The sequence below is a fragment of the Myotis myotis genome, unplaced genomic scaffold (assembly GCF_014108235.1).
Source record: "Myotis myotis isolate mMyoMyo1 unplaced genomic scaffold, mMyoMyo1.p scaffold_m19_p_12, whole genome shotgun sequence".
In the NCBI taxonomy this organism is placed as follows: domain Eukaryota; kingdom Metazoa; phylum Chordata; class Mammalia; order Chiroptera; family Vespertilionidae; genus Myotis; species Myotis myotis.
The window spans coordinates 42,285,196-42,301,013 of NW_023416316.1; the positions used below are offsets into that span (position 1 = coordinate 42,285,196).

A 15,818-nucleotide genomic window follows, 5' to 3' on the forward strand; every position below is an offset into this window, starting at 1 on the left:
CCACAATGATCCCCCCTCCAGCCCGCCTCCACACCCCATCCCAGCCCTGACTGCCCCATTGTCTGTGTACATGGGCCATGCCTATATGCATTAAAGGTCCTTGGTTGGTTACCTCCAACCCACCTACCCACCCTCCCCTACCTTCCCTCCGAGATTCCGTACCCTGTTCTACGCTTCATGTCTCTGGATCCACTCCATTCATCAGATTATATTGTTACTTAGATAAAAGGAGGGCTTTCTTAATATCTATCTAGAACACATACTCATATTCTCTTCACCAGTTGGAATTTTTAAAGTATAAATAGCATTAGAGATTTTCTGATTTTAATTTAATTTAAATACCCGAAATTTCTATTACTGAGTATTTCAATACTGACCCAATGGAAAAAAATGTTTCCTATAACCAAATATTAGTATAAACACTGAACACCATCCAAAATTCTTCTGCAGAGACTGTAAACCTAGGGAGTTGTTGCAAAACAAGCTTCAGGCACTCGTAACATCTGCCACAGAACTCATCCAAAGCCTCGTTTTTCGCCCATCCTGATGACATATTAAAATGATGCCTTAGTAATTTACTCCTACCAGAAATATCAGCATAGTTTCACTAAATGCAATAATTGATGGGCTGGTAAAATGTTGCCTAAATTGTCTTGTGGGCCTGAAAACTCTTTTTTTTTTTTTTAAATCCTCACCTGGGGATAATTTTTTTTTTAAGAGGAAGTGGAAGGTAGGGGGAGAGACAGAGAAAAAGATCCATGTGAGAAAGACACATTGATTGGTTGCCTCCTGATATGCCCCAACCAGGCCTGGGGATTGAGCCTGCAATGGAGGTATGTGCCCTTGACTAGAATCAAACCCATAACCCTTCAGTGCAAGGGCCAATGCTCTAACCACTGAGAAAACCAGCTAATGTGGCCTGAAAACTAATTTTTCAGGACCATTAACACAACATAGAAATACATTTTTCTTTTTTTGCTTTTTAAAAATTTTTTTTTATTAATTTGAGAGAGAGGGAAAGAGACATCGATCTGCCGTTCCAATTATTCATACATTCATCAGTTGACCCTTTCATGCATCTGAATTGAGATCAAACCCAAAACTTTGGTGTATTGGGACGAGGCTCTAACCAACTGAGCCACCCAGCCAGGGCACAATCTAGTGTTCTGATTGTATTTTATATTGTGCTTCTTCTCCTTATAGTATTTAAGAAGAAGTTAAATTAGTTTTGTATTCATTAAAACTCCCCAATATATGTCCATCTATATCAGGGGTCCTCAAACTACGGCCCGCGGGCCACATGCAAATACAAATATTGTATTTGTTCCTGTTTTGGTTTTTTACTTCAAAATAAGATATGTGCAGTGTGCATAGGAATTTGTTCATAGTTTTTTTTAAACTATAGTCCGGCCCTCCAACAGTCTGAGGGACAGTGAACTGGCCCCCTGTTTAAAAAGTTTGAGGACCCCTGATCTATATATATAAAAGCCTAGGCAACCATTACGACCGGCCAACCTGCTGGTCGCTGTGATGCACACTGACCACAGGGGACAGACACTCAATGCAGGAGCTGCCCCCTGGTGGTCAGTGCACTGCCATAGTGGGAGCGCTGCTCAGCCAGAAGCTGGTCTCACAGCTGGCAAGCGCAGCAGCAGTGGCGGGAGCCTCTCCCACCTCCACTGCAGGCGGGTGGTAAGGAGCGAGGGGTCCCGGACTGCGAGAGGAATGTCTGACTGCTGGATCCCCCTGAGGGATCGGGCCTAAGCTGGCAAGCGGACATCCCCTGAGAGGTCCCAGTCTGCAAGAGGGTACAGGCCAGGCTGAGGGACTCCCCCCTGTTCCCTCCTCCAGTGCACGAATTTCATGCACCAGGCCTCTATTATCATAAAAATATATTTGTGTGATAGAGAGAGAATATAGAAAAGCTAAGCGACAAAATTCTGAGGTTGTCCAAGCAGAGCATTATAACAATAAAAATTTATGTATTTATGATTAATATTGAGATTTGCTTCAAAAGAATATGGAGGGTTGGGGGAATGGGTCAAGCTCAACAAGACTAGCTAGGAGTTAATATGCAATTATTAAAGCTGGATGATTGGTAGAGAGAGTTTATTATATTATTCCCTCCACTTTTATATCTGTTAAAAATATTCATATTAAACGTTTTTTAAAAATTATATCCTTACAATAGGTCTAATCCTGAAATAAGAAACACTTATTTAGCATTGGATACATAAGAAACTTAAAGTCAATCAGAAAACTGGCAAAATATTTTACTGTTATGAGAACATCTGAGTTCTAATATTGTCCATCGTTAACTATTTTTTGTTATTGTTAATCCTTACTGGATGATATTTTTTCCATTGCCTTTTAGAAAGAGTAGAAGGGAGGGAGAGGGAGAGGAGAGAGAGAGAGGGAGAGGGAGAGGGAGAGGAGAGAGAGAGAGAGAGAGAGAGAGAGAGAGAGAGAGAGAGAGAGAGAAGAGAGAGACACACAGATTGGTTGTCTCTCGTACACGCCTAGACCAACCGGAGCAAGGGATGAATCTGCAACCCAGGTACATGCCCTTGACTGGGAATCAAATCCGAGACCCTCTGGTGCGCAGGCAGAAACTAAGGCATCATTAACTTCTTCTATGATGCACAAGGGAGCTTTAGCATTTCTTCAATGGCTAATTTAATAGACTTCATAAAGAGCACCCTTTACAAAGGATAAACATTTATAAGAACAGTACATACCAGGAGTATCATAGGCCGTTTCCAAGTTGTTAATCCTATGATTCCAGAGAGTATCACCTACAAAGATAAACAATATCATAAATCTAGAAAAGGGACCAATTCCAATAAACGAATACCCAGTCTCTAAAAGTATATATTTGAAAATGCGGACATTTCAAAGCCTCCTAACTCAAATATTTAATATTCCTGCTGATTATATGAGCTCTCATAGGCCTCTTTGGACTATCCTTCATGTTCAAGGCCCTGAAGCTTTTTTATTGACTGTGTAATTTTTTCTTAAGGTCAATTAAGAACACAAACAAAAATCGGTCTATCCTCTGGTTAGTGAAGGGATCAGTAGTATTTTCTGATCCAAGCTCCCTGCCCACAGTGGCACCTAGTCTGTTGCCAGAGTCAGCCTCAAACGATGCACATCTCACCGTCACCCGCTGTTCAGGTGGGTACCCATCTTCACAGAACAAGCCAACTCCTCTACATAGTCAACCAGGCCTTCGGGATCTTCCCCTGCCTACCTCTCAAACGCGGTTTCCATGTACCCCTGCCCCTTCCACCACACACCTTCCTTCCAGGCACATCTATCCTCCCATCGACTGGCTCGGCTCTAGACATTCCCGGGCTTTGTGCTTCCTTTTGCTGCAATGTCCTCTCCTCCCAACTCCCCTTTAAGCTGCCTGAGAACTCCTATGCATCCTGCAAGACCCCAAATAACAGTTACTTCCTCTGAGAAGCTTTCACTAATCCCACCACCCCACACCTGGAAACCCTCTACATATAATTTTCCCCCCGCAAAAACCTCTGTATTGCATCTCTGTCTTGATTACTAACTGTGAATTCCTATCTTGTCTCTCTGAGTCCCCTGCTCCTAGCACAGTGCCTGACACATGACTGGTGAACAATAAATATTCCTGAGCATTTATTGCACAAAGAGGGAGGACTACAGTGAGAAAGAATCTCGTGTTATAAAATGACACTTCAATAAATAAAATAAAATCCTCGGTAAAGAGGAGCCAGCATTTTGCAAAAATGTAAACTGGAAACCAACATCAGCCCTTTGAATAACAGTTCACTAAACAGTTAGGAAAGAATAGCCAAAGTAATTATTCACCCAGGACATCCATATGCCATTTAAGCACATTTACCTGTGTGCAATAAGGCACACTGGCTGAATGCATTCACGAGGGAATTTTCTTTCAAGTGCATTTTATACCCAAATCACTCAAATGCACCATTTCACAATTACTACAAATCAGGAAGGATTTGGAAATGTTGCTTCAAATTCAAAGCTCACAGGCCTGCTTGCAATACTTTCTAGTCTCCATTTACTGACTGGGAGTAACTCATTCCACAATATCAAACCAGCACAGGTCAAGTCTATCCACTAGTATCAAGGACCAAAACCCACACATGGGCAGATAAGCAACAATTTCTTTGTATCCTATCGATGTTCAAAGCTACTATCAGCTGTCTGTCCATCAAGCACTATATCCTTGTAATCATCTGAAATCCAATAGCATATTTTCTCACTCTAAAGGATTTCTACCTGGAGACATGCAGGGTGTGTGTGGCTCACCTAGAGGGTGTGGGCTGCATCTACTTCATAAATTGGGATTTGGTATCCATGACCTGGGGGTCCAGGTTTCCCACGTGGCTTCTAATTAACGATGTGGCCTTGCCCAACTCCTTTCACTTTTCGGGCCCTCACTTGCATTTCCCTAAAAATATGGTGAGTGATGGAAACCATCTCCAGGTCTCTTCTAACTCAAAAGGTTGACGCCACTGTGATGACAGGAATTTCTCAGGAACCTGTGATCCAGCATGGGCCCCGCCCTGCAGACTGCATGTGGGCACGCACACTTGCACATGTGCTGCATGTGTATATGTGCATGCATAAGTCCCAGTGTGCATGCATGAGTGTGTGTGCCTCCACATGCACACATGCTCCTTCCCTGCCTGCCCGCCCTGCTGCTTACTGGACTTTGCTGAGAAAATGCAACTATTTTTGTGAGAACATCACTGAAAATAGGTCTGCCCTTGAGGGGAACACAAACTGCCCACTTCACAGAAATATAAATATGATTTGATTTGAATCATCAGTTAGTCTCCTTTAACTCAGAGCCCTGTGGATCAGCTTTCTGGAACACATTTTTTCCATTAAAACAGTATTATCAAAGATGTCCAGCCCAGCCCAAAAAAGCCTGTAAAAATAATGGTATGCTTCAACTATACTTCCCACCCACCCCCACCAGCCACATTATCCCATTCTCCTCCATGTTAACAATTTAGCATGTTTACATATTTTACACATGTACTAGTACATGTTTTCCTCTAAATTCTTTTTTTATTTTTTAAAAATATTTTTTTATTGATTTTAGAGAGAGGAAGGATGAGGGAGGGATAAAAACATCAATGATGAGAGAGAATCATTGATCAGCTGCCTTCTGCACGCCCCCTATTGGGGATCGAGCCTGCAACCTGGGCATGTGCCCATAACCAGAATTGAACCCAGGACCCTTCAGTCCACTGGTTGACACTTTATCCACTGAGTCAAACCAGCTAGGGCCTCTAGATTCTTAACTAGACACACATGGGTAATGTGTATATATGCAAATGCACAGGGGTATATATTTTACCAAAAAGAAATGGATCACGAAAAATACTTTTCCTCCTCTTCTTTTCCCCTCTCAATAAATACTTCATGGAAATTCTTCATGTACACAGGAATAGCTCTCATTCATTTCCATTTAATGGCTACATAATATTCCTTTGTATGGCTGCACCTAATGTATTCAATCATTTCCATATTCATGAGTATCTACTCTATTTCCAGTGGTTTGCCCTCACAAACAATGCTGCAGCCAACATCCATGAACATATATCCTTAAAAACAGTGCTTTTTATTTCTGTTGGATAAAGTCCCAGGAGTAGGTTGCTAAACTGGAAGGGAGATTACATAATAGCTCATGACAGATACAACTGTCATTTCAAATGAAGGATCTCTAGGACAAAAGAACTAAGCTATCTTTATTTCTTTTCCTTTTTTGGGGGGAGGGGAAAGTTGCATATACAAGCAACAAACTAAATTTAAAACACAATTTTAAAAATATGTACAAAATGTACTTGACAAATAAGAAATATCAATCATCTAAAGATACTTTAGACCTCAGTAGGGAGACATATACAGCTTATTCAGCAAGAAGAAGACCTTAAATGAAGATCTTCTTAAATGAAGGTTGAAATAAATCAAGATAAACATCACGTTTATGAATTGGAAGACAAAATATTTAAAGATGCCATTTCCATCGGAACTGTTTTATAGAGTCAACACACACCCATGTTAAATCCCAGCCTGATTTCTGTAAACCACCTTTCTCTACAGGGAGGCTTTAAGGAACTGCATGCATTCCAGTTGAACGTGGGAATTGTAGTGGCATCCCCCTCAGTTCTGAACCCTGCAACAAAGGCACACACTGACTTCTACTCAACTGCTCCCACTCTTTGAGCCCAATTAAGCCCGAAGACACTTGGGGAACCCGTGAGTGGTGAGGTGGAGAGGAAAAACCGAGGAAACAGGGCTGGGATGGAGCAGAGAGTGCTGCAGTTGGGGATGAATCTTCTCAGGGCTCCAGACTGAGGGAATGGATGCTCACATGTCATCTGGGGGTGGTGGCAGAATTCATGAATGAGGAGAGGGGCTGGGGAAGGGAAAAGGGGGGGCAGACTTCAAATTGATGCAGACACTAAGGAAAACAGTATGGATACTCCTAAAAAAGCAACTAAAAATAGAGATACCATACAACCCAGCAATTCCACTTCTGGGTACTTACCTGAAGATAAAGAAAACACTAAGTGGAAAAAATATATATGCCTTCCTATGTTCATTGCAGCACTATCCTATCTAATAAAAGAGAAACATGGTAATTGGCGTACGACCGCTACCCTTCCCATTGGCTAATCAGCGAGATATGCAAATTAACTGCCAGCCAAGATGGCGGCCGGCAGCCAGGCAGCTTGAAACTAACATGAGGCTTGCTTGCTTCAATGACGGAGGACTCCAACGTTCCCCGCCTGCCGCTGCAGGCCTCTGAGCTGCAACTCTAAGCAACTATGTAACAAATATAGAAGCTAAACAAAACCCCAGAAACCTGCTTTAGTCAGCAGGGCTTCAGCCAGCAGGATCGCAACATTGTAAACAAAGGCCAGAAACCTGCTTTCAGAAGCGGAGGCCTAAGAGCTGGAGCCAAGCCTCAAAGCTAAAGCTGTCCCGGAATAAAAAGGGAAAAAAAAGAAAAAAAGGAGCAGTTGGGAGCTTCAGTCACCCGCCAGCCTGAAAACAGCCCTCAGCCCCTCACCCAGACTGGCCAGGCACCCCAGTGGGGACCCCCACCCTGAAGGGTGTGTGACCAGCTGCAAACAGCCATCAGCCCCTCACCCAGGCTGGCCAGGCATCCCAGTGGGGACCCCCACCCTGATCCAGGACACCCTTCAGGGCAAACCAGCCGGCCCCCACACGTGCACCAGGCCTCTATCCTATATAGTAAAAGGGTAATATGCCTCCCAGCACCAGGATCAGCGGAGCCACGAGGCCTCCTGGCACTGGGATCAGCATGACAGGGGGCAGCGCCCAAACCCCCTGATCGCCCTGCGGCTCTGTGTGTGACAGGCTGTGGTGCCCCAACCCCCCGCCCCCCTCATGGGCCCTGCTCTGTGTGTGACGAGGTAGAGCCATAACCTCCCCATCGGCCCTGCCTTGAGTGTGACAGTGGCGGAGCCCCAACCCCCTGATCGGCCCTACTCTGTGGGTGATAGAGGGCGGCGCCCCAACCCCCTGATCCGCCCTGCTCTGTGTGTGATAGGGGGCGGTGCCCCAACTCCCCTATCGCCCCTACTCTGTGAGTGACAGGGGGGAGCTCCTCAACCCCCTGATGGGCCCTGCTCTGTGCGTGACTCCGGGGAGCTCCCCAACCCCCTGATGGGCCCTGCTCTGTGCGTGACAGGGGGGAGCTCCCCAAACCTCTGATGGGCCCTGCTCTGTGTGTGACAGGGTACGGAGCCCCAAGCCCCCTGATCGGTCCTGCTCTGTGCGTGACAGGGGGTGGCGCCACAACCTCCCTATCGACCCTGCCTTGAGTGTGACAGGGGGCGGTGCCCCAACCCCCAATCGGCCCTACCCTGAGCATGACTGAGGGTGGCATTGCAACCTCCCAATCCGCCCTGCTCTGTGCATGACAGGGGGCGGCGCCCCAACTCCCCAATCGACCCTGCTCTGAGCCCAATCAGGGGCTGCACCTAGGGATTGGGCCTGCCCTCTGCCATCCGGGAGCAGGCCTAAGACAGCCGGTCATTATCTCCCGAGGGGTCCCCGACTGTGAGAGGGCACAGGCCGGGCTGAGGGACCCCCCTTCCCCCCCTGAGTGCACAAATTTTTGTGCATCGGGCCTCTAGTCTATAATAATAAAATCGTAATATGCTAATTAGACCAGATGTCCTTCCGGACGACCTTCCAGATGACCTTCTGGACAAAGCCGGGGCTGCAAAGGGAAGCCAGGGTCCCGGGTGCCAGAGGGAAGCCAGTGCCGGCAGCCAGGGAGAAGGAAGGCCTACTCTTGTATGAATTTCATGCATTCATGCATCAGGCCTCTAGTTACACAATAATACTATCACTTGTTTAATTGTGTTTTATGCTCACTGGCCATCTCATGAGGTCTTAGATCTGTGAATAGTCACTCAAATACGTAAAGGGTCCTCAAGGCACTCAGTTATGGCAAGAGTCATGAAAAAATGAATGGATGATGAACAAATAAATAACAGTCAAAAATAGGAGACAAGCTTACTCAAAAATGACCATGGAACCCTAAACACATTATTCACTTCTGTGCTTCCCAAAAGAGTACGTCAAGAGCAAAAGGCAACTCCATCATCACTCTTTCCATGCAATGCAAGATGCAGCTTGCTCTGAATGAACAGGCAAGAACCTATTCTCTGGCACCAGATTATCTCTGTATTATTAGAGTGAGATTTATTATAATTTTGGTTTTACTCACTTGCACCCGTTCCTTGTAGCTTTTAGGAAAAAAACCTCTCTCTCTCTCTCTCTCTCTCTCTCTCTCTCTCTCTCTCTCTCTCTCTCTCTTTCTCTCAATGATGTTTGCAAAGAAGGATTCTGATACTCCAGACAGGAATCACTATTACCTAACACATATGGTTAATGTGTCTTAGTTTTTTAACTTAAAAATCAAATCATTAATATCAAAAGCATATAAATCTACTTTCCTATTTTTCTTTGTTAATCCACTAGCATGCCTTAGGGCAAAAATGTTCTGGATTGTTTATCAAAATTGTATATAAACACAGAGATAAAAAGAGCCATGTTGTTAATGTCCCATGCTTACTTTATAAATGAGCACACAATAATCAAACCTCTCCTAACCTATCTTGTTATGACGTTTACACTGGCAATTTTAAAAAATGTGTGTGTGTATACATCGTTCTTCCTTACCTGTCCAGCATGACTCATTAAAAAAAATTAAGGAAGCCTGGCCATGGCAGCTCAGTGGTTGAGTGTCGACCTATGAACCAGGAGGTATCAGTTCGATTTCTGGTCAGATCACATGCCCAGGTTTGTGGGCTTGGTTCCCAGTGGGGGGCATGCAGGAGGCAGCCCATCAATGATTCTCTCTCATCATTGCTGTTTCTATCTTTCTCTCCCTCTCCCTTCCTCTCTGAAATCAATAAAAATATATTTTTTAAAAAGAAGTACGCAACAGGATATTTTAATGTATACATGATGGTTACCAGAATGCCCCACAAAAAATCTGGCCTGTTCATCTAACTTTAATGAAATATTGCCTTGATGTTTAAAAAACATTGGTAGAAGTTCTATATATGCCAGGCCTGGTGCCATGCGCAACAGGGAACCACTGGCCTAAATGTTTTCTAATTACACACTTACATAATCAATTTTGAGGTAAAAATCATCCCACCCATTTCATACATGAATAACTGGGGCTAAGAGGCTCAATAACTTCTCAAAAACATTTTTTTTTTACTCAAAAACATATAAATGTAACTCTGCTATCTTGTAAAATAAAGGACTAAAGAAATCAATAAAACTCATAAAAACTTATATTTAAAATATGCCTTAACTATTAAAGTAGCATTTGATAGTTATGACTGAAAAAATGTATTTACCATTGTCTAACCATTAGAGACTTCAGAACTTTTGCATTAGTTTCTCCTTTGGATCATTCACTCATTTTATGTTTTGTCATTTCAATTTTTTTTTTCAAAGAAAAGATTAACCTTAAGATTCACCAATGACTGATTCTTTATAAAGAACTGGAATCTCACCCAAGAATCACAGACTCAAGGAATGGGTGACCATGAGTACAGGTCAGTGACTTCAAGCAGGGAGACATGAATGTATGCAGACAGGAAAGGAAATTAGGGCTCCCACAGAAGGATCAAAAACAATAACCAACTCTTTACCACTTGCCTAAAATATCTCCCAAGGATCAAATATGTCATCAGAGTCCAGAATTCTGTTTTTTGAAGGAGGATATTTAAACCAGTGCAAATCTCTACTCTTTCATTAAATCTAACACAGTGTGGTAGGCTGTCTCCACTAATCCCAGTGGGATCTAAGGTTAACTAAATGTTCCCCCAAATCAGGTGCCTGGACAGTGTGGCCTGAGCATGGACATCGAGGTCATTTCTCTGCCACCCACATGGAGTCAAACTTCATATTGTTTTTACAAGTGGCTAATCTCTTAGCTTCATGAACTTTGGTAATAATAATAGATGGAGTCATTAACCAAGAATACCAGGAAGAATGAAATGATCACAGGATGTTCAAAAACAATGAGTACATGAAAAACACTCCCTTCAACCTGCTGAAATTTTGAAAAAGTCTTTATAGGAACTGCTTATTCTTTTTTAGAAGAAGAAATTTTTAAAATCCTCATTCAATGATATGCTTAAAGAGAGAAAGGTGGGGAGAGAGAGATAGAGATAGAGATAGAGATAGAGATAGAGAGAGAGAGAGAGAGAGAGAGAGAGAGAGAGAGAGAGAAACATCCATCAGTTGCATCTGTACACGCCCTGGTTATATACGTGCCTGGACTGGGGATCAAACCCACAATCCAGGCATGTGCCCTGACCAGAAATAGAACTGGCAACCCTTTGGTGCACAGGACAACACTCAACCTACTGAGCCACTCTATCAGGCTAATTCTTAAGTATATATTAAAATAGATAAAATACACCTTCAAGGTTCAGACAAGTGAAGGGAGCCTCCAAATCTCAGGCTCAATGTGAGAACACTTACAGAGGTGTATATGAAGCGAATACTCTTGAGCTATGCCATGTTTAACAAAACAGACCTTTTAAATAAATATATTTGATTTAATTTTATATCAAATATGCAAGCAAAATTTTTACTGAAGCCAAGAGATTTGCCCATTGAGTTTGATACAGCAGATTATGGCACATAATGGTCATCCACAGCTTGAAATATGAGGATATCCTTCTACTGAGTTCCTACGGGGGTTTGAAGTAACCTTAGACGTAGGTTGGCACTGCTACTCAACTACCAAGTTTCACAGGCCAATAAAACTTCTTAGTGACAAACAAAACGTGGTATGTCCATATAATAGAATCCCATTTGGCAATAAACAGGAATGAAGTACTGATACATGTCACAATATGGATGAACCTTGAAAACATTACACTAAGTGAAAGAAGCCAGTCACAAAGGTTCACATGTTGTATGATTCCCTTTATATTAAATGTCCAGAATAAGAAATCCATAGAGACAGAACATGATTAATCTGCGGTTCTCTAGGAATAAGGGTGTCAGGGGAAATGGGGAATGACTACTAATAGGTTCCAGCTTTCTTTTTTTTATTACTAATGAGAGAGAGAGAGAGAGAGAGAGAGAGAGAGAGAGAGAGAGAGAGAGAGAGAGACCAGTTCATTGTTCAACTTATTTATGCATTCATTAGTTGCTTCTTGAATGTGCCCTGACCAGAAATTGAACTGGCAAGCTTGGCATATCGGGACAACACTCTAACCAACGGAGCTGCCAGGGCAGGGTTTATTTTGGGGGTGATGAAAATTTTCTAAAATTGATTGTGATGATGGTTGTACAATTCTGTGAATTTACTAAAAATCACTGAATTGCATACATTAAGTGGGTGAATCATATGGAATGTGAATTGTATCCCAATGAAGTTGTTAGTTAAAAAAAAAAAAAAACTTCTACAGTCTTCAAGTCATAATTTTTAAGCTTTCTGTCATAAGCACCTTAGTTCAGCTCTCTTTAAATTAGTTACACTTTACTATTAAGTCCCTTTCTTTTGGAAATACATACAGAAGTATTTAATGGCTGAAATTATACCTGGGATTTGCTTTAAAGTAACCCAGTGGGTGTTAAGAAAGGGGAAAGAGTGTGGACAGCTACTGAAGCTGTGGGTGATGGGTAAATGGAAGCTCATTAAACTATTTTTTCTATATTTGTTGAGATTTTAAAATTTCATAATAAAAGATTAAGACTGAAAGAGGTTCTGAAGATTTCCTGGTCACTTCTAGGCGGTCTCTCTATTCTGTTTATGTTTTCTATTTTAAAATAAACGCCTCTTGAAATATTTACAGTTGAAACAATGCAATGTCTGAGATTTGCTTCAAAACAATATAGGGAGTTAATCTGACAAATGGACTAGGAAGCACGATGGAGATGATCCCTCGCCTGCTTGGAAGACCCAGCCCCCTGCAGTTATCAGAACACACAGACCCAGCAGCAGGTCCAGGAAGAGGCCCAGACCAAACAAGTGTTGGACCTGGGTGAGGATATATGAGGGTTCATTGTGTAGTGCTTGAATAAATATAAAATTTTCCATAATGCAGAGTTTAGAAAACACCACCACCTCTCTCACATACATAAATTCAAAAGGTATGCTACCGGTGAGGGTGAGACTTTTTTCCTGAAACACCTAGAGAGTCACGGTGCCCAATACCGCCCTCAGGCCGCTGTTCCGGAGATGCAGTATCTGTTGGTTCTGTTGTCATTTTGCAAATTCTGAGGTCAACCTCAGAAACAGGCCACACAAAGTAAGAATAATGAACAGTTGCAAGTTTGCATGTAGAGTTGGGAGATAGGGGGTGGAAAACGTCCCTATAGAAGATAATTTAGTTCCAAATAACTGATTCTTTCCCTCATCTGGTTTCCTGGGTCGTGGAGACAAGGACATACCCAGCCAGCAGGCCCAGGGAAGAGCCTTCATCTTCTGGCTGATGGCCTTTTTTTAAAATATTTTTTTCTTTATTAATTAAGGTATTACATATGTGTCCTTATTGCCCCATTGGCCCCCCACCACCCCCCTACTCATGCCCTCACCCCGCTGGTGTCTGTGTCCATTGGTTATGCTTAAATGCATGCATACAAGTCCTTTGGTTGATCTCTCTCCCTTAGCCCCACCCTCCCCTGCCTTCCCTCTGAGGTTTGATGGTCTGATCGGTGCTTCTGTCTCTGTTTCTGTTCATCAGGTTATGTTGTTCATTATATTCCATAAATGAGTGAGATCATGGCCCTTTTTTTTTTTAATACTTCATCAACTCCAACTGTGGCTTGGGTGACATCTAAGTACATTTGCCTCTAGAATAATTCACAATAGCATACCCGACTTCAGGTTTTCATTTTAGAAGGGGAAAAATAGTTTCCAATAATCCTAAACTAGCTATCTGAGAGGATAAGCGATTATGATTTTACTAAGAGCAAATCCCTAAAAAAAAAAATGGATGCAGGTTTCATTTCTGGCCCATGGTATTTAGAGAAATGAAATGCACCCACCATTTGGCTGAAGTTAGTCTGACACGTGGACTAAAAAGCATAATGGACCTAATCCCTCCTCCTGGAGTTTAACGAGCACTCAGCGAGGCGTGGGTTCCTTTCTACCTGATGCACAGACTGTGACCTCGTAACCACAGCATGGGCTGTGCCAGGTAAGAGCGCCCAGCATCCAAGTATTTCAAAGGAGAGCAAACTGGCATCGGTTTAAGCATAAAACGTCAGGCCAGGCTCCAGGTACGCAAGGTTCTTAATGTCCTTTTCAAACAATTATTTTGGGTTTAGTGAGTTCTTCCTATATTCTTGGAATTTGGTCTTGAATCTGGGTATGGGTGGACCTGCAAAAGGACAATTTTTATGCATCCGGAACACACATTCATGGCAGATCTTAGGCAAAACTACAGGCACTGCCAGACTTTCACATTTAGTTCGTTCATAAAAGGGTCATTTACTTTAAAACCCTCATCTTCCACAATCTTCCCATGAAGACCTGTTTCCAAGTCTCTCAACCCCAAGCAAAGCTCAAGAGGTCAGAGGTCCTGCAAGCTGTGACACTGCTATGCGGCAGGGAAGAGTAGCCACCCAGTGTCCACAGACTATGGAGGCGGCACCTTTGCCCCAGATCAGCCTTTCCCAGGAGGCAGGGCCAGGCCCCTGAGGGGGCAGACATCTCCAGCTCCTATGCCGGCTCCTGGTGCTTTGGCGAGCTCATGCATAATGATGGTTTGGGGTCTGGAGAATTAAATTCTGCACAGCAGCCTGTGTGGCTCCAGGAACTGAGTGGGGGCTTAGGGCCCTCCTTTAATGAGCAGGTGCAAGCACGAGTTTACACACCTTGTCATTACTATTGCACTCATCCCAACATGTTTCACAGGTATCCGTCTTAAAGGAGAACAAAATAAGTGGCTGCCTCAGTCAACCTGTTACTGCATCCACACTACAAACACACCTACTATGTGCCAGGCAGGCACTGTTGATACATCAGTGAACAAAATGTCAAAATCCCTGCCCTCCTCCCACAGATGTTATGCGTGAAGTAAACACTCAGCGGCCAAAGAAGTTTAACCATTTTCCTCCCGCCTTCTTACCACCCACTCCCATCCTTCCACTTTCCCAAAGAGCTGGGAGTCCTCTGGCCTGCGAGGAATAGACATTGTCCAGGTTCAACCCAATTCATCCCTGAACTCCACGCTCTTGTAGGCTTTCCCCCCCAAAAAAACTTCAACTCGCCTGCAAGAGAGGCTGTGCTCCCCACCTGCGGTCCTGGACAGGAACCATACAATTTCACTCAAGGGTGGAATATAAAACAGAACGCAGGCGACAAACAATCCTGGGGCAGCAGAGGGAACCCCGCAGAGCCCCTGCATCCCTGGGTGGGCCCTGCGGAGGGAGAGGGGCGCGCGGCACTCACCGAGGAGCCGGCCCAGAACGGGCACGAGTTCTTCACCTGCGGGGAGCTGCTCAGCGACAGCGCCCCGAAGCTGAGTGCCACCATGCAGCACCCCAGGATCAGCTGCAGCAGCCCGAGCGACAGCAGTGGACGGCCGGGGAGCAACGCGGAGCTCGGGGCGACGGCGGCGGCCCGGCGGGAGGAGAGCGCGGGCGGCACGGCCAGCACCCCGGCGGCGGTGGCAGAGCAGCGAGACCGCACCGGGGGCTGCAGCGCGGCCCGGGGCCAGCGTGGCCGCAAGGGAGGCAGCGGTGGCTCCTGGGCAGCGGTGGCCGTGGCGCCCGGGCCCCCGGCCTGCGGCCCGCCCGAGAGCCCGGCCACCGGGCAGCAGGAGCCGGGGAGCACCACGGGCAGGGACATGGGCGGGCGGGCGTGGAAGGGAGCGGCCCGTGGCTGCGGGGAGGCGCGCAGGACCGAGGAGCCGCGGGCGCCGCGCACTGGGCACCGCGGGGCCGGGCCAAGGGGGAGGGAAGGAAATGCGCAGCCCAACCACTTGCTGCTGCCGCCACTGCTGCCGCGGCTGCCCTGCCGCTGCCCAGGCACCCGCCGGCCGCACCCACCTGCCACCAAGTGGGTCCGCCTCCGACCGGCCGGGCAGGGCGCGCTCTCAGGCTCACGCTCACGCTCACCCACACACACCCAGCGCGCCCTGCACTGGAGCCGCGGGGCTGCCGCAACCTTTGGGTCGCGACCTAACCCTGGGTGCCTGCTCTCTGGGGTCCAAGTAAGGTGCCCAGCTCCCTTATTTTAAAACAGGTCCCTCGGGCTAGGAGAGTGCCACCATGCAGCA

General features: G+C 45.2%; 1 protein-coding gene across 5 annotated transcripts in view; it reads right to left on the reverse strand.

Moving 5' to 3' along the window:
• FAM189A2 (family with sequence similarity 189 member A2) overlaps nucleotides 1–15,574 on the reverse strand; it is a 55,112-nt gene extending 39,538 nt beyond the window's left edge. The window contains exons 1-2 of one of the 5 annotated variants that reach the window (XM_036330892.1): nucleotides 14,990–15,568; nucleotides 2,739–2,795 (exon numbers count right to left, since the gene is read on the reverse strand). In XM_036330892.1, the coding sequence (XP_036186785.1) occupies nucleotides 2,739–2,795; nucleotides 14,990–15,388 (456 nt within the window). In that variant the 5' untranslated portion in view covers nucleotides 15,389–15,568. Of the gene's footprint in view, nucleotides 1–2,738; nucleotides 2,796–14,989 lie in introns of all 5 variants that reach the window. The other 4 variants (XM_036330891.1, XM_036330893.1, XM_036330894.1 and 1 more) reach the window with 4 other exon arrangements.
• Nucleotides 15,575–15,818: the final 244 nt, after the last annotated feature.